Source organism: Trichomycterus rosablanca, chromosome 11 (assembly GCF_030014385.1).
Source record: "Trichomycterus rosablanca isolate fTriRos1 chromosome 11, fTriRos1.hap1, whole genome shotgun sequence".
In the NCBI taxonomy this organism is placed as follows: Eukaryota; Metazoa; Chordata; class Actinopteri; order Siluriformes; family Trichomycteridae; genus Trichomycterus; species Trichomycterus rosablanca.
The window spans coordinates 37,355,220-37,379,706 of NC_085998.1; the positions used below are offsets into that span (position 1 = coordinate 37,355,220).

The 24,487-nt window shown below is 37.1% G+C and overlaps 1 protein-coding gene across 1 annotated transcript; it reads left to right on the forward strand.

The window, feature by feature from the left end:
- Nucleotides 1-1,692: 1,692 nt before the first annotated feature.
- Nucleotides 1,693-20,025, forward strand: si:ch211-195m9.3 (galaxin). The gene is made up of 11 exons (XM_063004295.1): nucleotides 1,693-1,775; nucleotides 3,576-3,706; nucleotides 6,098-6,232; nucleotides 6,372-6,488; nucleotides 7,967-7,991; nucleotides 9,284-9,324; nucleotides 10,464-10,555; nucleotides 10,636-10,859; nucleotides 13,396-13,697; nucleotides 14,988-15,047; nucleotides 16,612-20,025. Exons 3-11 carry the CDS (start codon nucleotides 6,106-6,108, stop codon nucleotides 16,884-16,886), a joined length of 1,263 nt encoding a protein of 420 aa, XP_062860365.1. The 5' UTR covers nucleotides 1,693-1,775; nucleotides 3,576-3,706; nucleotides 6,098-6,105; the 3' UTR covers nucleotides 16,887-20,025.
- Nucleotides 20,026-24,487: the final 4,462 nt, after the last annotated feature.

Consider the following 24,487-nt stretch of genomic DNA (forward strand, 5'->3'; position numbering starts at 1 on the left):
GGGCCGAAAAATGTCAGTGCAGAAGGAACCGACTCCCAACATGACTCACTGTTAGCACACTTATCAGCTGTGTTAATGTGATAGTAAAGTGTGATATTTGCACTGACATGCAGCAATACCTTGATATCTTTAAATGAAATATGACTTGACTAGCTTGGCTATAATCCAGATCCGTCTTCTAATGAAAATGTATGACGCATCATGGCGACCACAGACTGTTCATGACTGTTAATAAGTCTCATATGAGACTTATTCATGAGCAAAAAAATACTTGCAAACTGGCAACAATTAGTATTCTCTCCTCCGAAATGATTAAAAAAGTGTTATTAATAGTGGAGGTGATGTAAAAATATTAAACATGCCTTCCAGCTTTTTGAATGTGAGCATCGCATCCTAAATTTGTCTATTTTTCCAAAACTTAAAAATTAATTTAATGGGTAAAAACTTTTATTATTGCTTTTTACAAAATGTCCCAACTGTCTTTTATATGAATAATGTGGTGTGGTGTGTCATTTATGGACTTACAAGTTTTTTGTCATCATTCGTAAGGAGACAGCTGTTCCATGTACTTTTGTAAGATCAAACTAGCCCTATTTATATGGGTACGAAGAATTAGTGGCTGTAGTCAAATACAATGACAAACATGGAATTTGGGGTGCCATTCCAAAACGTTAAACGATCTTCTAACAACTGTATTGACCCCCCTACTGTATGTATGTATGTATGTACTATGTATATATATGTTTTGTTCCAGTATGTTCAAAAAAGTCTAAATAAAACAAAACAAGCTTGACAGAAACATGTGGAACAGAATATGGTTTGAATGAAAAATGCTTCACTGACTGGAGTCTGTTTGCAACAAGGCAGGGGGGCGTGGCTGCTGTTAAGCTTTTATAGTGTTGAGATTCAGATCAGAATACATTTCTATCATGGCAAACTGGGCTGTGTATTCAAGTAAGGACACTTACAGTCTTAAAGAGGAACTAAGTTGTGCTCATGCTGAATTTGAATCATGTTTGATACTATTTTTCATCAGACTGTGGGCTGTAGACTAATTATGATTATTCTTTACATCTTTACAGCACTTTTAATAGGAAGCCTCCTGATTGTGATCTGCTCTACACATGGTAAGTGACTGTTTATGTATATTTATTAAATTTAAAGATTTTTTTGTAATTTATTTTAAGAAGGCATACTTGCATACTGTTTATTAATAGTGAAGTAAAAAGGTTGCAGTTTATCAAATATTAAAAAATAAATGGATGGTTATATAGTGTCTTGATCAAATTTAAACATAATTTTGTTACAGCACTTAATAGATTTACATAAAACAATTTTACAAGTAATTGTAATTGAACTGTTTTTTTCATTACCATTATTTAACAGCTACCATTGTTACCATGTTTTTCACATTTTTTCTGCTGTAAACATTTTATATAATTAATAACACCTCACAGAATGGTTTATTCATTAAAGAACTCTTTTAAATTTGCCTCTTTCAGTGCTACGTACACACTGACGTGTAGCACATTAGGATTTCTTGTATGTTCATTGGCTACAGGATCAGGGCTTTTTGTTCGTTCTGTGTCTCTCTTTCCTGGATCGTACCATGAGCTGAAGAAAAAACACTTCTCAGCAGTTCTTACCTGTTGTAGTGTTTAACAAATTACACATTCCACAGATACCCGTGTGAACATATAGTTCTTTACAGTATTCAGTAATAAATTGACTTTTTCACCTGTTTTTTTTGCAGATGGCTGTAAAAGTGAATCCAGGTACCTAAAGCCTTTTCTAATCACATGTTTTATGTAAAGTTTAAAATGCTTAACAAATATACTTAGAATGCAATTTCTTTACACTGGGTATTGTTATTGGTTTTGTGTATTGCTCAACTGTATAAAGTCAGATTTTTAAATTAGATTCACTGATGTATTTTGATGCATTTAAGGCTGTAAATCCCTGTGATTTTGTACACAGATACAAAAAGAAAAAGAATACAAAAAGAATTCAAATATTAAAATATTTCAAAAATACAACAGTAGATAGATAGATACTTTATTTATCCCAAAGGAAATGATTGATCCCCAGTAGCTGAACAAGAATACACATGTACAATATGTAAACAAATGCAAAAGACGTGCTTCTGTGCTTCTGACACTATGGCTTGAAATACAACCAAAATAATATATATAATAATCTGTAAATTATAGTATTCCATATTATTTTAAAAAATCAGCAGTAAATGTATTGATATCCTTGGTAGGGATAGGCAAATATCTTTTTGGTTACTGTGTTTACTTAGTGATATGAGAGAGTTCTAACCTTTAGTATTAAGTAACCTTTTCAGGCAGTCATATCAGACAGTTTAGACAGTACTCTTATTAATATTATTAAAGACTAAATGAAGGCGTGTCAATGAAGAACAAAAGGAAAAAGAATAACTTATACAAATGTATAATATACGATATTCAAACAAATGCAAAAGATGTTCAATTTGTGCTTTTGACACTATTATTTGAGATACAACTACAAAATTATATATATACACACATATTATATATATATATATATATATATATATATATATATATATATATATATATATATATATATATAATACACTGAATAATATATTAATGTCATAGTATTTAAAAAGTTAGCAGTAAATGTATAGGTAAATATGTTAGTAAAATGTCTTTTTGGTTACTGTGTTTACTCAGTAATATGAGAGAGATCTAACCCTTAGTATTAAGTAACCTTTTAACCCTTAAAGTCATGTCAGATAGTTTAGACAGTACTCTTATTAATATTATTAAAGACTAAATGAAGGCGTGTCAATCAAGAACAAAAGAAAAAAGAAAAACTAATACAAATGTATAATATAAGATATGCAAACAAATGCAAAAAATGTGCAATTTGTGCTTTTGACACTATGGTTTGAGATACAACTACAAAATTATATATACAGTATACACACATATTATATATATATATATACTGTATAATATATTAATTCCATAGTATTTATAAAGTCAGCAGTAAATGTATTGATATCCTTGGTAGGGATAGGTAAATATGTTATTGTGTTTACTCAGAAATATGAGAGAGATCTAACCTTTAGGATTAAGTAACCTTTTAACCCTTAAAGTCAGATCAGACAGTGTAGACAGTACTCTTATTATTTTTATTGAAGACTAAATGAAGGCGTGTCAATCATTGTAATAGCTGCACTTTTGATAGATTGGAATACATTTGCTTATAAATGCTAGATTTCTTTCACTTTTTTAATGTGAGATTAAACTAATTGATCGCACAGAGAGTTTTCATGATGTTTCATGAGTTTTCATGAAGCCTTTAGTTAATATGGGTAAAAAATCATGACAAATTATTGTCTTTGAGGGGTTACTAACCTCACACTTTTTATACAGTAATAAGTAAATTTATAATAAGTAGTGTATTAGATTGTAATAATTAATAATAACTCAGTCATTTGACTATAATAATATGTTAAAAAAGATTTTTCTTTGGGTCATAGACTTTAAAATTATGAAGTTTATGTATTTTTCCATTTGCAGTCAGCTGTGTAACGATCTAAACTATGATGTTCATAAGTACACATGCTGCAATGGGTTCATACTTAATGGATCCCATCTGGCCTGTTGTGGAAACCATTCCTACGACACCCTGACCAGCTCCTGCTGCGACAGTAAGTTGTGACTCTTCATTTTCTTGATTTAAGAAGTTTGATTAATTTTGTAACTGGCATAGATTTAATTACAAGCATCAATGGTTTAATAATTGTGTATTTATGAATTGTGTACTTTATTCCTACTAAAACATGTTTGCAAACCAAGACATCCTAGGTTGACTGTACAAATGTGACAAAGCACAGTAAGAATTCTGATCAATTTAAAAATGACTAGTGGATAGTGGAACTAGCAAGTATGAGAGAGTAGCTAATCGATACCTCTGTGCCCTCTGTGCCTTTCTGCCAGCCAAAATAAACACAGAACGACACGACTCTTAGCGTGTCATACTACCGAACCAAGTTACACTATGGGTCTGTTCGAAAACCTAATGAGCTGCCTTGTTTCCTACTGCGTACCTGATCAGCTGCTTAGTAAAGAGGATTCTAATAAGACATGGAGCTCATAAGGCAGATTATTTAGACGCTCTACTTATACAGCGATTACGCCGATTACGGCACCGAAGTTTAAGCTTACTAAGCTAACCGACCGGCTGAGGCGGCACAACCCGCTAGCACAGCCAATGTCTCCCTTCGTGTTCCGAAAACGGTTGAACTGTCCCTGATGAGCTTGAATATGCAATTAAAAGACACTTGTATAATTCTACTTTTATACAAATAAAAAATCAATGAGAATTTATTTCCATTTAAAAAGAACTCCGTTGGTTGCTTTTTTGTGTCGCACTGAATGCTGGTTATCCAGTTATCCATCCTCATTATTCAGTCAGATTATCACTCAGAATTAAAACACCTCAGTAGGAGCATTTTAAGGTATCTAAGAATTTAGACATGCCCTCTTTCTCAGGAGTGTAGAATGATGTAAAATGCGCCAATGTAGAGAGATCACTAGGTTATTCGGACCCTGTGCCATGCCTTTTGGACAGAATTTGGTTTTTTCGTAGCCACCGTGTCTAAAAGCCATACTTGTTAAGTTTCCACTTGTACTGTCACGAACATAAACATTTCATGTGCTTCTGGAGTAAACTGAGCATTATCCAGCCTGACCTTGAACTAAACTTGTTCAGACAAGCTCTCCTGGTAAAAATGTAACAGTCCCTCACTGTAACATGTTGGCATTTAATTTGTTTAGTCTGATAGACTTTGGACTCTCCCAGATTGCTGAGCTATGTCTTTTTTTTTTCTTGGCACGAAGCAGAAAACTGATCTTCTGCAGTTAATGAATTATTATGTTCCAAACAAAATCAATCTTAATTGCTGGCTAGTCAACCAGACTGGTTAACATCTGGGCGACCGTCTCAAAAAGCTGAAAGATAACGTGGGTGTTTTAACGGTCTGTTACATAACCACACACACACACACACACACACACGTTAAAAAGTAGAACTGAACACAGAATAGAAAACAGAGATGACATTTTCTGTCTGCCAAGTACAACTCTTTCTCTCTAAATCCACCCAGAATTCACATATGCATTTTCAGTTTCTACATTCATGAGTACACACATGCATACCGTGGTCAATTATGGTCAACTCTTGGCAACCCACTGTAAAAACAAAAAGCTGGTGCCATGTGGGATGCGAGTCATTTGAACTCAGCACGAACGTTGTGCAAAATATTTGCCTGAAAACTGCTTGGTGGGTGTCCTGCCACACATTACCCCTAACATGCATATTGTTTCATATGTGCTGTGTCACCATTTGCTCATAACAGATTATTTCTGCAGGTACATGTACCTACGTGTTATACACCGATCAGGCATAACGTTACGACTTACCATATAGAAGCACTTTGTAGTTCTACAATTACTGACTGTAGTCCATCTGTTTCTCTGCATGCTTTGTTAGCCCCCTTTCATGCTGTTCTTTAATGGTCAGGACCCCCACAGGACCACCACAGAGCAGGTATTATTTAGGTGGTGGATGACATGGTGGTGGTGTGTTAGTGTGTGTTGTGCTGGTATGAGTGGATCAGACACAGCAGCGCTGCTGGAGTTTTTAAACACCTCACTGTCCCTGCTGGACAGAGAATAGTCCACCAACCAAAAACATCCAGCCAACAGCGCCCCGTGGGCAGCGTCCTGTGACACTGACGCCCTTGTAGTTTTTTGTTGTTAAAAGTGAGGCCTGTCTGCGTGGGTTTCCTCCGGGAGGTTAACAGGAGATGCTAAATTGTCCATGACTGTGTTTGACATTAAAAACCGGAACTGATGAATCTTACTGATGTAACCTGTAACTACCTGTCCTGTCATGAATGTAACCAAAGTGTGTGAAACATGACGTTAAAATCGTAAATAAATAAACAGTGGCAGGCCGAGCACTGGGTAAGACCTGTGCAGACAGGCTTCTCTACACGTTGTTCTCTCATTTATCTTTTGACGCTGTCTCCTGGTAGATGTTATTATGGAAGGACTGAGTCAAAATGTGTCCAAGTGCTGTGGATCTAAAGCCATCAACCCTCTGAATCAGATTTGCTGCCAGAAACGAATCCTGAACAAAACCAGTGCTCAGTCGATTTGCTGTGGTGCAGGTAGGTTACTGTATCCACCTCTGTATTATATTGATTATTATATTAATACCTAGTACATCATGTTTACAGGTCTTGAGTCGTCTTTAAAGCTTTTTGTAAATATCTTATCTTATGTAATGACTTGTTTTCTTTTTCACAGAGCAATATGAAGAGAAGACTCATCTGTGCTGTGGAAATAACATGGTTATCCACAAGAAACTAAACCCATCAGACAGGTGCTGTGGAGATAAGATGTACAGCAAGGAGCAACACTGCAGTAAGAAGGACTTTGTCTTATTTCTATTCTGTTTCAGCATTAAACATTCAGGGTATCAGCGTGAATGGGCATTTGATCACATGCAGTATTTTACTGATGCTGTGATTATGTTTTCACCTTTTATTTGCTTCATCATGTACTGTAAGTCATTAACAGTCATTGAGTCACTTTAAGAGTCTTCAGAAGCAAATATTGTGTCTTCAGGGGATTTCAGCACACATTCAAATGGTTATACACCTCGTAATTCTTTTAAGTTCTAATTCAGTAAGTCTAATCTTAATCTAAATATGTGTTTTATTGCTCCAATCTTATTCTAAAAATATAAGCTTTATTACTCATCTCATTTTATAAACATAAAGTTTATTACTCTAATCACAAGCTAAACATACAAGGTTTATTTCTTTTATCTCAATCTAAAAACACAAGGTTTATTACTCTAATCTCAGTCTAAAAATAATTTTCTACTCTAATCTCAAGCGAAAAATATTTTATTATACAGTATATTATTAACGTCATGTTTTACACTTTTGGTTACATTCATGACAGCAACGGTAGTAACTCATTCATCAGTTTACACAAGGTTATATCGAACAAAGTCTTGGACAATGTTGAGTCTCCAATTCACCTCACTTGCATGTCTTTGGACTGTGGGAGGAAACCGGAGAACCCGGAGTAAACCCACGCAGACATGGGGAGAACATGCAAACTCCACACAGAAAGGTCCCGGACCACCCCACCTGGGGATCTAACCCAGGACCTTCTTGCTGTGAGTGTTACCCACTGAGCCATCGTGCCGCCCCCATCTAAAGATATTTGACGTTCATATTTAATTGGGGTAAATATATCTTTACATTTTATTGATTGTATTTATTGACTTATTTTTACCCCATACGAAAACAACAACCCAGAACCCCTATGATTGGTGTTTTTGAAAATGTATATTGTTTTTTCAGCGATTTCCAGCTGTGTTCAGCTAAATGTTTAGTCATTTCTAAGTGGTCAGTCATGACTCCCTGTGTCACATGTGGTATAAATATGAGGCAACAAAGTGGCTTCATTTAATGTGCCATGAAGCTAAAACTGAGTGAGGATTGGGTTCCCTCCAGCAGGGAGTTGATCTAAAACGCACATCTAAGTCTACACCAGATTTGTTTTTGACCACAGAATTAGGCTTTTGCCAGGGACAACCCAGTTCTCTGATGTAAACCTCTTTGTGAACCAAAAGTATAATTCTCAAAAAGAGATCTCAGGATTATTTAGCATTACTGAGCATTATAAAAGAATACTCAGGAATCTGTGTCAGATATGGACAAGTATTATGCAAATTTCATTTAGTTCTAATGTAATTCTAGCTTAGAATATGTAGTGAGCCATTTTTGTGCCTCTATTCTTTTGTTTTATCCTCTCTGATTCATTGGTAATAAACATATTTTTTCTTCATAATTACGCTTAACTAACAGATTTAATTTTCTCTGTAGATACATCGAGTTTGCCAGAACACCAGTAAGTCTGACTTTTATCACTTATTAAGCTTTGCTGATTTGGAAACGTTATCAGTTTTTGTCATGTTGTTAGAGACACTATAGATTAGCTATTACATGTTTATACTGTTTGGTTTTAAAAACATACACAATATATGAACAAAAATACTGGGACATGCCTTCTAATTACTGAATGAATGTGTTTCAGTCACAACAATTGCTAACAGGTGTAATAAATCACTTATATAAAGGAAATCTTTTTCAGCAACAGTTTAAGGAGTTCCCTTTGCAGTTATTGCATGACTGTGCCCCTTTGCCCCAAAGATCTATAACACATTAAAGAAAAGCTGCCCAGAAACTCATTGGGTCAACATTCAAAAGCTATAGTCTAAAGAAATACTCTTGTTATATTAAGATTAGTCAAAACAAACACTATATTACAAACAGTAAAGGTTTTACATGACAATTTAACTAGAGGGCACAGTTTTACCCATGTAAGAGTAATAAAATAAATCCCCATGCCCTTCTAATGCCTAGTTCACACTACACAATTTTTGCCCTGATTTTCTCTCGCCGCTAGATGTTCCAGCTCAGAGGTAACTTGGCGTTCTCTCGAGGCTCGGAAAAGGCTCTGGATCGCTTTATGTGAACAGTTCAACTGTATGAACGCAAAATACAGAAGGGAAACTCTGGGGGAGGAGTGTAAAATGTGGAACAGGGGCATGATGCAGTTTATATCAGAATACATCGGCACACACAAGCTTTAGAGTATTTGTGACTTATCGTCCACGCCCAACCATAATACCAACGTTGCATTGCAAAAAATATCCACTCCTTCACCCAGATTCATTTATTTTTCCTCTTTGCTTTTACGCTACACTAGACGTGGTATCATTAAACCCCTCGTCACTTCTCGCATGTGTTTTCATGACAAAACTTCCTTTGGGAGACCAGAAAGACTCGTCTGAGATTCCTCCTGGTGATAGATGGTGTAGTGTGTGACCCCCTTATCGTCGATCAGTCGTGTAGTGTAAGAACCACAACGACTTAAAAGACTCCCGATTACAAGAGATCAAGTCATGTAGTGTGAACTGTACAGCGATCTGAACAACTCATACGTTGTGTAGTTCCAAAAATATGCAACATTAGGCTCTAGGTTAAAAAAGAGGGTCTGTTAATTATTCAGTTGGTGGAAATTTAACACACTGTACTTGTACGGTTATTTTATGTCAAACCACAATGCTAATTAAATGCAAATAGTAAAAATAAATAATGATTACAGTTTTAAATGACATTGCGTGTCCTATGTGGCAGGGAGAAACATCACCGGTGTGACGCAAAAAAAGCCAATCAAGGTAAAACATTTTTATTATCAGCATTAGCAGCTGCAGCAGCAAGTCTGTCATAATGAAATCAGATTAAAACCTTTGTCAAGTATTAGAGTCCCAAATTTGGTTTTGCTAATCAGGTAATATGAATTTACGTTTGACTACATTTTACCAGATTTTAATATATTTTACTGCATTTTTGCCAGGGTCTTGCTACGCTAATGGAAGCTAGCTTTCAGCTGATACAATATTTGTTGGAGTTATTTACATGAAGTCGTAGCTGTTGGTGATTTGGTGTATTATTAGTGTGTTAAAATGTGACACCACCACTAACTAATGAAGCCAAAAACTCTATTAAGATTTACTTTGCTAGGTTTTTTTTCTATTTATTTATGCATTTCTCCCCCTTTTTCTCCCGATTGTTAGCGTAGTTCATTTGTCTTCCCTTTGCTGGGGATCCCTGATTGCCTTTGAGGAGGGTATATTGCTGCTCACGCCTCCTCCGACCTGTGCTCAGTCCCCTTCTTTTCACCCATGCTTTCTGCACAGGCGCCTCTATCTGCTGATCAGGGTTCTTACACAGCGTTTGAAGACCCCACCCATCTAGCCGGTCATCCCACCCAGCAGACACGGTGGCCGATTATTGTCTGCTGCAGGCACTACCAATTGTGCTCGCTAGATGGCGCCCGGTCGGCCGGTGGAAGAGACGAGGTGTTCGGAATCTCGGCGCTGGGTGTGCTAGCGGAATGTCCCGCTGCTGGGTGTAATTGCAAACAAATACAATATGGACAAAAGTATTAGGACACACCTGATAATCATTTAATTCAGGTGTTTCTGTCAGACCCATTGCCACAAGTGTATAAAAAGCACCGGGGCCATGCAGTCTGGCTTTACAAATGTTTGTGAAGGAATGGGCCGTTCTAAAGAGCTCACTGAATGGCGTGGGACTGTAACAGGATGCCATCATTAGGTCTTAGATATTGTTTTGACAGGCTGAAGCGATTAGGATTAGAGTTTGTATATCCAAAAACTAACATTTTAAATTGCTGTGCATCTTTTACCACAAGTACAGTTCCACTAAATTTTTATTCTGATAATTCTGATTGTTCCCTCCCTCTTTTCCCTACTCCCCCTCTCCTTTTTTACTTGCTCGCACTCGTGTTAAGCTTGCTCACAGAATGAGGACTATAGATGGGAAGAGGACGAGTGCCATATATGTTGTTCGGGGATACTCAAAAGGAGATCTGATCTTACAGTCGTAAGTGATGCCGTTTATGGAATCATTTCTCACACCTTCCAGTGTTTAACATTAAAGTAAAATGTGCGTTTGTTTGCCAGTGCTGTGGTACACATGTGTACCAGCTGTCGGAGAAGAACGTACTGTGTTGTGACGGAGTGCTGCATCGTAACCAACCTGTCGGTTCCAAATGTATAGGAGGGAGCACATACTCTCCTAACAATTACACTGTCTGCAACAAACATGCACACCTACCGGCAGGACAGCAGTGCTGTGGAAAAGACACGTTCGACCCTCTGGAGAAGATCTGCTGCAATGAACACAGGTACGCTTACCTAATATGGTTCATTATATTTTTATGTTTTGTTCTAGTTATTGGATTTTGCCTCCCTGTTAGTGATGTGTTACATAAGTCATTAAAATCCCAGATCTATGCTATACTAATTCTACAGATTATTTGATAATAAAAGACACACTATAAGCACAACATGCAGTTTTGGAGGTAACAGCAAAATACCTACAGGAATCCTTTAAATCTGTAAACGTATCTGTTTATGTGACCAGAAAAAAAATAATAGGAGAAGCACATAGAGCATTAGTGAACTGCCATCACAGTCAACACATGCTGTGGGAAACATTGCTTATAAACATTGCTTATTACAAGTTTGCACTTAAGTACCATTTGATTTCTAACTGCCTGTGCCTGGAGGTTGTTTTGTACTGTTTCAGCAAGTCAGCATTTACCCATAAAGCCACTGTTTTTCCAAGCCAGTGCCCACTGATTTGTCTAACCTGTTTTCAGCCGTGGGTGAGTGGGAGGATGTTAGTTATTAAACTGATATGACATAATTCAGGTAGCTGCTGTTTATGCTTTATAGATGTAAAGTAATGCCTCACTTACACCAATCAGGCATAACATTATGACCACCTTCCTAACTGGTCTGCTGCTATGCAGCCCCATACGCAACAAACTGTGATGCTCTGTGTATTCTGGCACCTTTCTATCAGAACCAGCATTAACTTCTTCAGCAGTTTGAGCTACAGTGCATCAGTGAGCCTTGGCCGTCCACGACCCTGTCACCGGTTTACCACTGTTCCTTCCTTGGACCACTTTAATAGATACTGACCACTGCAGACCAGGACACACCCCACAAGAGCTGCAGTTTTGGAGATGCTCTGACCCGGTCGTCTAGTCATCACAATTTGTCCCTCGTCAAACTCGCTCAGATCCTCACGCTCGCACATTTTTCCTGTATCTAACATCAACTTTGAGGATAAAATGTTCACTTGGTGCCTAATATACTAATATACTCCCCCCCCCCACTAACAGGTGCCGTGATGAAGAGATGATCAGTGTTATTCATGTTATTCATGTCATAATGTTATGCACATAATGTATACATATCTACTACATTCACAATTTTGTTTCCATTCAACCCTCTAAATTCTGCCAACATCCCTTGTCAAATGTTGAAACCAGTTAGCATGTCTTCCACATTAGCCAAATGTATGTTTATATTGATTAAAATGCTGCATTTTAATAAAATATTACATATGTTTTTATTTTTTGTCAGTTTACATGTGCAAGAAAAATGCAGTAACTGCAGTAAACCTTGTTTACCAAAATGTGCCGAAAAACGTTCATGCCAATTTTACATTTGTTCCGTGGTGAGGATGTGTGTAGAGTGTAGAGAACTTGTTTACACTTTGAAAAGGTGTGTCTGAACCTGTTATCTGACTCTACGTATAACAGCGTAGGAGAAACAAAGCAGTGGGAGGACGGCTGACCTGGAGCCAATAATAATTGCAACACTCTCACTTTATGACAATATAAGACCGGGATTAGAATGCGGATGTTATGACTTATTACTCATTTTCACTTATTACTCAATCATTGTTTTTCACGTATAACAATCAGAGCACTGACAGGTGAAGTGCATAACATTGATTATCTTTTCATCACGGCACCTGTTAGTGGGTGGATATATTAGGCAGCAAGTGAACATTTTATCCTCAGGGTCAGAGCTGGGTCAGAGCATCTTCAAAACTGCAGCTCTTGTGGGGTGTTTCCGGTCTTGAGTGGTCGTATCCATCAAAAGTGGTCCAAGAAAGGAACAGTGGTAAACCGGCGTCAGGGTCACGTGGGGAGCAAAGGCTGGCCCGTGTGGTCCCAGCCAACAGATGAGCTACTGTAGCTCAAACTGCTGAAGATGTTAATGCTGGTTCTGATAGAAAGTTGTCAGAATACACAGAGCATCACAGTCTGTTGCGTATGGGCAGCAAACGGGGGACCAACCATTCCAATATTTGGAAGGTGGTCATAATGTTATGCCTGATCGTTGTACATTACTTAATACCAGTTGGAGTTAAACAAAGGACTCGATGTTTCAATCCCAAGTAGTTACTCAATCCCAAGTAGATTATGATTTTACATACACAGTTAAAGTGAAAATATTTAAGGGACCTGAATTTCATGGCAGTCCTAAAATGTTAATGATTTCTGCAACTGTTAAATGTTTATATTGGGCGATTAGGTCAGAAATGTACATCCAGCAACCTATATATGTGGCCAGCTGTGTTGATTGGCACAACAGTCATTTGAAAGTTGATTAATGATGCTGTATACAGTTCTGTTGAAAAGTATTTGCCCCTGTTTCAGCTCTTTCAACTGATTTTAATCATGATTGAATCATATCTTGGATAAACTTGGATCCTAGTGGTGATGGTGGGCTAGCATAATAGATCGCTGCACTACCAGAAGCAGTTATTAAAGATGGATAAATTAATAATTACATGTTAGAATTATTGAGATAAAACTTCGTAAAGATATAAAAGAATGCTCTTTTTCTTATTGTGTCCAGTCATGCAAAGTACAATAACGGGAAGCTCATGTCCTGCTGTGGTTCTCACGCCTACGATCCCAGTGAACACAAATGCTGCGCGGGTCACCTCCACCCAACGACCGACCCGAAGGCCGAATGCTGTGGTTCTGTCCTGCTGACCGATCTGTCAGAGCAGAGGTGCTGTAGCTCAGATGAAAAAGCTCTGGTGTATAAGACTCAGATAAATCATTCCTGCTGCGGACACTGGTACTACAACGTCACACTGTGGAGCTGCTGCGTCCAGCAACTGATTCCCGGACCACAAAACAACAGTGTGAAAGGTACGATGCGATGCATGCGCTGTCTATATAGGAATGGGATTCGGTCACTACACAATGGCGCCAATAGAACAGACTAGAGTTGTTGTTCACCCACCATCAGCAGTTCTACATAAAATTTTATTTTTGAACCAAGCCAACCAGCTATGAACTGAATTGTTCAATTGTTGCAAGTGAATTCACTAGCTGGCCAGATTTTGATCAATAAATAATAATTCATTAAATTTTTACCTTTGACATCTTTAGTTTTTGACGTTTAAATAAAATCAGATTTTATCTTTAACACAGATGTGAAAGGTGAGTGAAAATCTTGGGTGCATAGTCCCTCAGTTTTAACACACATAAAATACAAAACACACATTTACTTACATAAAACTTAAATAAAAACTAGCACCATCTGTTCAATATATAAATGTAAAGCTATGAATGTACACATATACAACATTAAAGTGTAGTCTACTGTGAGTCCGTTAATGTAAATGTTTCAAGTATTATTCCAGCATATAACGTTTCAATTTAGAATTCGAATAATTTTACATGTCCAGATGTGCAGGTATTGTACAAAATAAGTTATGTGTAAGTCAAGTCAAATTTATTTATATAGCGCTTTTTACAATGAACATTATCTCAAAGCAACTTCGATGTCAGTTTGTGACTCTAATCTCCAAGGGCCGCTTCTCCCCATTCTTCAGTGGGCCAAATATGCAAATTCAATCCCTTAAATGCTGTGACAGTAGAAAATATGAATAAAAGTACACAGCAAAGATCTGCAAATTCCTTTAGTCCTGTATTCAATTCTGTATATACAAAAGCAACTTGAAAGCTGGACTCGTCAGACCACGATACCTTTCCACTTAGCAACAGTTAATCTCAGATGAGCTTGAGCCCAAAGAAGCTGGGTGTCTTTTTGGATGCTGTTTATAGATATATGCACTTTGCATTGTAAAAACTTAACTTGTATTTGAGGATGCAGCAGTGTCCCAAGCATTCTCCAACCCATGTAGTTATATATATTACGAATGTACGTTGTTGATTTTTAATGCAGTACACAGAGCAATAAAGTTGATGAAGTGAATCATTAAATATATCTTTTTTAGTTTAGAAATGACTGAATTACTTTTTTTGTTTGTATTTGCATTTTACCTTCTATCCAACTTTTTTTTAATGGATGTTATATTTTCGTTTTGAAATTAGGGTGTATTTTAATATACTATAATGTTCTTTTACTTATGAACAATATTTGCTGACACAAGCATTTATTGTTAATTAACTTTTGTTTGAATGTTTTGTTAGGTTTCCTCTCTCTTCGACCCCCTACTGACTACAGCATATCTACCATCTGCAACAATAAAGGTAAAGCACTTATTTCACATGTACACTTTTATATGTATATAAAAGTGAGGGATGTAATTGTCATTGCAGTTCTGTGTAAAATGTTTTTTTTATTATTAATAAAGGATTAAAGCGCAAACTTCTTTATAGATAGATAGATAGATAGATAGATAGATAGATAGATAGATAGATAGATAGATAGATAGATAGATAGTTATATATATACTGTAGATAGATTCTTTATTGATCCTTTGCAGGAAATTTCTTTGTTACAGCAGCTCACATCAGACAACAACAACTTCTTACATACATACAACATTCACTAGCAGTACAAAAACAAGCAATAAGAATAAAAATGTACAGTATGGTACTGTATACATGTAAACACTTTTTATGGTGTATGCATAGCATACAAAAATTAGTATTCATTGAGGTATGTAAACATTGGTTTAATGGTGCATATAGGTATTTATTATAAAATGATTAGGAATTATTTGGATTATTATGAATTGTTAAACAGTCTGATAGCAGTTATAAGAAAATATTTTCTGTAGCGTTCAGTCCTGCATTTAGGAGGAATCAGTCTGTGACTGAAGGTGCTCTGTCGAAACACCTCCAGGGTATGAAGTGGGTGTGAATTGTTTTTGATTATCGAGTTAAGCTTTGTGAGCATTCAACTCTGCTACCTGCTGAACTGAGTCCTGTACAGACCCCACTATGGAGCTGGCCTTTTTGATCTGTTTGTTTATTCGGTTTGTGTCCATTGTTCTAGCACTCTCACCCCAGCAAACCACTCCAAAGAAAAGAGCACTGGCAACCACAGCCTTTATCAAGTAAACGTATACGTTAGTTGTTGCTGTTTTGAACATTTGCATGGTCAAAAAATATAGATGCAGTAACCTGTTTGATTAATTTATAGTTGTACCGTTGTATCATTCACATTTCTGGTGAACAGCAGCTGCTTCTAGCCAAAGCAACTTATGGTTGTGACTGAATACAGTGCAAGAAATAAAAGGTTAAGAATCTTGCTCAGGGGCCAAGTAGTGGCAACTTGGCGATGTTGGACTTAAGCCAGTTGCCTTCCTATGAATAGTCCAGTACCTTAATTGCTAAGCTACCACTTTGTGGCATGGCTTCTACGATGCTTGTTAGTAATTTTGGAGCTGATGGCTGTGATGTAGCTCGCCTGACTGTTGACCACGTCACCCATGCTTCAGCGGCGTCTCGTAAATGCCAGGCCTAAGTTGTTGGCTATATTTTTTTGGCCCAGTGTATCTTCAGAAAGCTTACAATAAACTTATGAAAGAACTCAGATGGACAAAATATGTGTTCCAATTGCATTAGTCACAAAAGATGTTTATAAATAATTCAAATCCAAAAATGCCTGGTATTTATGGTATTTTATGTTGTTTTGTGACCAGAAAGTAACCTTTAAACTCAGCAGTGTTTAATACAAAACAAGATTGTATGATTTAAGAGTCTCTTTAGTAATAAATCCATGTTTTTTTATTTTATTTTACAAATCTTATGAACCTTTAATTAATAAGCTCCCTGTTATTTATACAAAACGTGTGTGTGTTTGCAGTATTTGTAGGGACAGTGCAAAGTGAAGCGGTGAAAAAGACCAGACGTGAGATAGTGTTGACGGATGTGATGAACGTTCGGGACACCCGTGTAATCTTTAAAAACAACACCCTGATAGTCGAGGACCTGGATCACTGCAGCCTCCCTCTCCTGAAGAAAGGCGGAACCTATCTGTGGAAAGAGACCAGCGATATGACGTACGAGCCCATGTCCACTGTGGGTGACCTGGCCTCGGTCCTCCACACCCTCTTAAACCTCTGCAGCAGTAACAACTAAAAACGTGCTGTAAGAGTCCGAGCACCATCACAGCTCGTTACTTTACTCTCCTCAACAATATAATCAAGCTTTGCATTTGGCAATACTGCTAAGCCTTAAAACTATTCTGTGCCAGAACATTTACTCACATAAATGTCAAAGGGATTAAAGGGATTCAGTGACGTTTCAAGAAAACACGTTTATTTTCATGACCACACATTTAAGAGTTAGAGACGGTTTATTCGTGAATGTGGGTCTAGCAGGGTTTGCAAACGTGTGACTCAAGAACCAATTGTCCTTATTAATCAAAGTTGCATAGGGCCATAGTAACCTCTGCGTATATAGTTCTCACCAATATAACTCATCACTGGTCAGAGGGGTTGTGAATGTCTCAGTAAATATAAGAAATACTACCAAAACATCTCAAATGCTTCCAGTGTTAATAAACAATAATAAACATCATCGAAACATCTGTCCTGTAAACACTGGCTGCAGAGCTAACAAAAACATCCTGGACAGGAAACACACACTCACGTATTCACACCTGCTCATACCTGAACGCTGCTTTAAATATATCAATAGAATAACAACAGAACAATCACACATGACAGTCCTTGCTAAAAATGCTAGATATTTCAGTTTTAACGTTTTTAGAAGCCCTGAGATGGACAGCTGACGTGTCCGGGGTATTTTCGTGCCTTTCGGTCAATAAATCAGACCCACCGCGACCTTGGCCAGGATAAAGCAGTGATAAAACGGACAATAAATGAAAAATATATATTGTAAATACAATTGGAATTGGGAATTTTGGCGAACTGACATTTTACTGACTCGTGTGAGCTTTTGTCCACATTACTGGAAAACATTCTCATCATTTTGGATAAAAGCAAGCAAGTTAAAACCTGTTGAACATTTTCATTTGTTAATTTGTTATAGTTTTTGGAGCATCATTTTTCGTATTATTAACATTATTATTAATGTGTTGGTCTTTTTGAAATGCTTACAGTGTTCCTAAGACACCCCTAATTCCCTAGTCCATGTGTAATTATTACTTTTGAAAATAAAAAACACTATTTTGGCAAACTGACCAGCCATAGGAGGTTAAATTCAGTGTTTTATATATATAATACAGCAATTAGTAACAAGTAAGCAACCCAGGGAGTGTGGTGTGATGTGAAAGCTCAGCATAATGTAAACACTCCAAAGTGGACTACTTTTTGTTTTCTACTTAAACCAAATTTAAAACAAGGTTTTTTGATGCACAGTGTCAAAAACCTTCTATCAGGGCCACACAAGCATACCTAAAATTTAGTTCTATGCCTGATTTTATTTATTTAATTTATTTATTTTTATTTAGTTTTATGACTTGCAGTACAAGGGTTTTGTGACACAGATAGTAGTTAGTTATTCTGGCACTAAAATCTGAGCTTGTTTTATGCAACTTTGATGAATATGGGCTATTATTGTATAGGTTTTCGATTGCCTAAAAGAACAATAAACTAAGTAATCACTTAATAATAATAAGCTTATGAAATGGTGGTAATGGTAGTTTCAATAAAAGCATTATGTCACTGACATAACAAGAAAGCTGACATACTGAATAGCTCGAAACATGTATGGCTGATGTAAACAAAGAATGCTATAGCAGTAAGTGACATAAAATCCAGCTAAACGGGTTTTGAAGAATACAGGTGTACTAAAATAAGCTCCTTTTTTCTAGGGTCAAGATGGTGATGGAAGGTCCAATAAGCTAGTACTAGCCAGTTCTAACAGACAGCCTACTTTGTAGGTTAAATAGAATTGCGTCTTAAATGTATACACTTGATTCTCTTAATGCTGTACACTGGGAGTGACACAGCTAGTATGGTGGATGCTTCTATGCCTTTCCTCCTTTTAAAGCATATACAAGGTTGATTGGTTGCTCTAAATTGCATTTAAGTGTGTGTATAGCCCTGGGATGGACTGGCACTATGTTCAGGGTGTTTTCTTGCTGTGCAACCAGTGTTTCCAAACCCACCGTGACTCTAACCAACCAGAATTAAGCAGTTAATGAAAATAAATGCATTCTAGTAACCCAGTCATCAAAATATGTAACAGGTAACTATTAACATTTTTCATTTCATTCCAGGACAAACTAGGTTTATACGGGATTACTGCAACAGTGCCACACACAGAGCAAAAATAATAAACAATAAAGAATCTGTCAAATGTCCAATCAGCTTTTAAGTAAGGGAAAATGAAATCAAATGTAGGTAAAAATGAAATACTGTGATAATGAAGTACTGTATGTGGTGTAAAAAATAAATAAACACACCCAACCTAATTTCATAACACCTACCTCTTGGAAAATGTTAAAGCTCTTTAGGTCTATTAAATATTATCTAAATCACACATAAAATAATACAGAAAACAACAGTGCGAGTGACACTCATTTACCAAATGATGATAATAGAGGAAAAATAGAGAAATATAGAGAAATAAACATTCAACAGAATGATTTAGAATAATGTGAATGTATTAAAAAAGTAAGAATTTCATATAACAGTGTAAAAAATGTCCTGTGTTCAGTCAGGAGGAATTACTAGCCAGTCAGTGCAGAGAAGCTGAGATTTATCAGAACGTAGGTCAAATAAATGACAAGATCGCACCCCTGCTATTGAAGATGAAACTAAATAATGACAGACACAAGAAACGAAGGAACCTGGAAAAAGTTTAGTTCACATCAATACAAACTAAGAAGACCTAATAATAACTTCAGATGATCTACAACAATGTCCATAATGCATTTTGCAATAATATAATATTGAAATGTCATCCATCAAAATTAGCAGCGCTTGGAATACAACAAAATATACATTTACATTTACAGCATCTAGTAATTCATCCAAGTAACTGACCAGGATTATGATTATTAGTCGAGTTCCACTGTCCTCATTGGTGCATTATCTCAGGTGTGAATAGCAAACACTGCACAAATGAATGTACTTTAGATTTCGGTTACACTCTGATGCACTTTGAAACACGGAACTTATTTAATGTGATTGTATCTAAATAATGATGTAAACAGGACCCTAAACGTTTTAGAGCTATTATTACTATGTCAGTTATTCTCAATGAGCCATTTTTATTTTATATTTAATGAAATGACGTTTTTAGATAGCACGATGACAGTTTATTTAAAATAAATAATTAGTCTTAAAGATGATTAGTCTTAAAGAATTATTGCCTAATTTAATCGTATTGTATTACATCTAATACTGTTTTATTCAAATACAATGATTAATCCTTTATTAATTCAGCAACCCACTAAAATAATATTTCAGGTACCTTGTAAAAGGACGCAAAGTGCCAGTTATTTGTTTGATCAGATTTTTTTTTTAACTATTAAACATTGCAATAAAAGCTAATGCTTTGCTTCAATATGTACAAGAAAATATCACATATTTGCTAATATACAGACTACAGACTATATTTCTGACATCTAATAGTCACGTGTGATTGGACCAGGCTTGTTTAGGGCTTAATATTGTATCAATGTACATCTTATATTTGCATGTTGCATGTTGTTTATATACAGTGTATCACAAAAGTGAGTACACCCCTCACATTTCTGCAGATATTTAAGTATATCTTTTCATGGGACAACACTGACAAAATGACACTTTGACACAATGAAAAGTAGTCTGTGTGCAGCTTATATAACAGTGTAAATTTATTCTTCCCTCAAAATAACTCAATATACAGCCATTAATGTCTAAACCACCGGCAACAAAAGTGAGTACACCCCTAAGAGACTACACCCCTAAATGTCCAAATTGAGCACTGCTTGTCATTTTCCCTCCAAAATGTCATGTGATTTGTTAGTGTTACTAGGTCTCAGGTGTGCATAGGGAGCAGGTGTGTTCAATTTAGTAGTACAGCTCTCACACTCTCTCATACTGGTCACTGAAAGTTCCAACATGGCACCTCATGGCAAAGAACTCTCAGAGGATCTTAAAAGACGAATTGTTGCGCTACATGAAGATGGCCAAGGCTACAAGAAGATTGCCAACACCCTGAAACTGAGCTGCAGCACAGTGGCCAAGATCATCCAGCGTTTTAAAAGAGCAGGGTCCACTCAGAACAGACCTCGCGTTGGTCATCCAAAGAAGCTGAGTGCACGTGCTCGGCGTCACATCCAACTGCTGTCTTTGAAAGATAGGCGCAGGAGTGCTGTCAGCATTGCTGCAGAGATTGAAAAGGTCGGGGGTCAGCCCGTCAGTGCTCAGACCATACGCCGCACACTACATCAAATTGGTCTGCATGGCTGTCACCCCAGAAGGAAGCTTCTTCTGAAGTCTCTACACAAGAAAGCCCGCAAACAGTTTGCTGAAGACATGTCAACAAAGGACATGGATTACTGGAACCATGTCCTATGGTCTGATGAGACCAAGATTAATTTGTTTGGTTCAGATGGTCTCAAGCATGTGTGGCGGCAATCAGGTGAGGAGTACAAAGATAAGTGTGTCATGCCTACAGTCAAGCATGGTGGTGGGAATGCCATGCTCTGGGGCTGCATGAGTGCAGCAGGTGTTGGGGAGTTACATTTCATTGAGGGACACATGAACTCCAATATGTACTGTGAAATACTGAAGCAGAGCATGATCCCCTCCATCCGGAAACTGGGTCGCAGGGCAGTGTTCCAGCATGATAATGACCCCAAACACACCTCTAAGACGACCACTGCTTTATTGAAGAGGCTGAGGGTAAAGGTGATGGACTGGCCAAGCATGTCTCCAGACCTAAACCCAATAGAACATCTTTGGGGCATCCTCAAGCGGAAGGTGGAGGAGCGCAAAGTCTCGAATATCCGCCAGCTCCGTGATGTCGTCATGGAGGAGTGGAAAAGCATTCCAGTGGCAACCTGTGAAGCTCTGGTAAACTCCATGCCCAGGAGAGTTAAGGCAGTTCTGGGAAATAATGGTGGCCACACAAAATATTGACACTTCAGGAACTTTCACTAAGGGGTGTACTCACTTTTGTTGCCAGTGGTTTAGACATTAATGGCTGTATATTGAGTTATTTTGAGGGAAGAATAAATTTACACTGTTATATAAGCTGCACACAGACTACTTTTCATTGTGTCAAAGTGTCATTTTGTCAGTGTTGTCCCATGAAAAGATATACTTAAATATCTGCAGAAATGTGAGGGGTGTACTCACTTTTGTGATACACTGTATAAAGTTTAAATAAAATTTGGTTTTAACCCATATTTGTTTGCTGGTTTCAGTTCATTGTACTTCCTTAAAATACACAAATCAGTTGTTTCAAGAATTACAATACAGAGATGTTCACAAGTCACAAAATACGAGTCCGAGTCAAATCACGAGTCTATATATATATATAATATATACAAAACATATATAGGAAATGTAGCGTAGAAATTAACAAATAATCTGTAAGTTCAGATAAAAAACAACAGATTAGCGACTGTATTTTGCCGTTTTACTTCGTGCTTTCCTTTCCTACGTACCAGTTAAAAGCTTAAACTGACGTTTTGTTTTTATTGCAAATCACGGCACAGCGGCCAAAATCCCAAACACAGCAAAAAATCCATAACCGCTGCTTACCTTAGCTTATGTTGTTCCAGATGCTATTAAATTTATAAGCGTGTGTCCCATTAGGAATAGAACCCGTTATTTTGTAAATGTGCTTATAATGAAAAACCTCCAAACTTTTCCCATTTGTGAAGTAAAACAGGAACTCGTTAGAAAGCCGATCGAGCGTTTCATTACCACGTCATCTGTGTGACGCTGCAAAATAAATACGTGCATATAACAGCATTTCTTACTAACAATTACAATCAGAAGGTCTGATTGGTTCAGAAAGCGGTTCTTACAATTGTTAGCACCAGTTCTGTAGGAGCGTTCCATTCACATGATCTGTTACTGTGAAGTGCACTATGTAAGGGAGCGACGCTTCATCACTACTCTAGAAGCTGGCTGGAACATTTACACATTGCGTGCGTTGCGGGTTAAAACGGCTGGAGTGTTATTAGAGAGCAGAAAATGACATGATCAGAATGATGTCGGATCATATATATATATATATATATATATATATATATATATATATATACAGTCCCCTCCAAAAGTATTGGAACAGTGAGGCCAATCCCTTTATTTTTGCTGTAGACTGAAAACATTTGGGTTTGACATTAAAAAATGAATATGAGACAAAAGATCAACATTTCAGCTTTTATTTCCAGGTATTTACATCTGGATCTGATACACAGTTCAGAAGATAGCACCTTTTGTCTGAACCCACCCATTTTTCTTGTGAGCAAAAGTATTGGAACATGTGACTGTCAGGTGTGTTTTGTTGCCCAGGTGTGTCCTGTTACATTGATTATTTAAACAATAAATAGGGCTGAATGTCTACGCTCAGTTTCAGATTTGGGTTTTGCCTGTGCAGACTGTGCATTTATAGTTAGAGGAGTAACCAACATGAAAACCAGAGAGCTGTCTATGGGTGAAAAACAAGCAATTGTGAAGTTGAGAGAAGATGGAAAATCAATCAGAGCCATTGCACAAATATTGGCCATAGCCAGTACAACTGTCTGGAATGTCCTGAAGAAAAAAGTTGTCACTGGTGTACTAAGTAACAGAAGGTTTTGGACTGGCCTAGTCAATCTCCAGACTTAAACCCTATAGAGCTGCATTTGACCTGCAAAAGAGGAGACTGAAGGGAGTAACACCAACACCAACAAACACCAACTGAAAGAGGCTGCAGTAAAAGCCTGGAAAAAGAAGAATCACAAAAGAAGAATGCAAAAGTTTAGTGACGTCAATGGGTCACATGCTTGATGCAGTTATTGCAAGCAAATGATTTGCAACTAAATATTAAGTCTTATACACTTTAATCTGTTTTAAGTTGATCTGTTCCAGTACTTTTGCTCACAAGAAAAATTGGTGGGTTCAGACAAAAGGTGCTATCTTCTGAACTGTGTATCAGATCCAGATGTAAATACCTGGAAATAAAAGCTGAAATGTTGATCTTTTGTCTCATATTCATTTTTTAATGTCAAACCCAAATGTTTTCAGTCTACAGCAAAAATAAAGGGATTGGCCTCACTGTTCCAATACTTTTGGAGGGGACTTTTGTTGTAAACATGTCATTTTTTGAGAGTCACGAGTCCAAGTCATTTGAAACGAGTCAGAGTCGAGTCTGAAGTCGCTCTGTGTGTGCAACTCGAGTCCCCGTCTCTGCTACGATGAAATTAAAGGTTGGAAATCATGTGATCTGGGCGAGTTAAGACAACAGTGCAGCTTTTTGAGTAAAATGCAGAATGTTCTGCTGGGAGGATAAAGTACTGCATACTTACACCAAAACCTGGTGACGTGAAGGTGGAATGGTTCAGGATGTTCACTTTAGGACCTGGGCAACATGCAGTAATTGAGGTAGTTAAAATTGTATAAAGAAATTTTAGAAGCCTTAGTGTGGCTTGGCAGGTTCTTAAAGTCTCTGCAGCTGTTCTAGAGCGATAAAACGCACTTGAACCCAAAGAAATTTCCATTACTTGCTTGGTATTGTGCAAGCTGCTGTAAGAGAGGTGACACTGTCCACAGTTAGCAAGGGTTTCA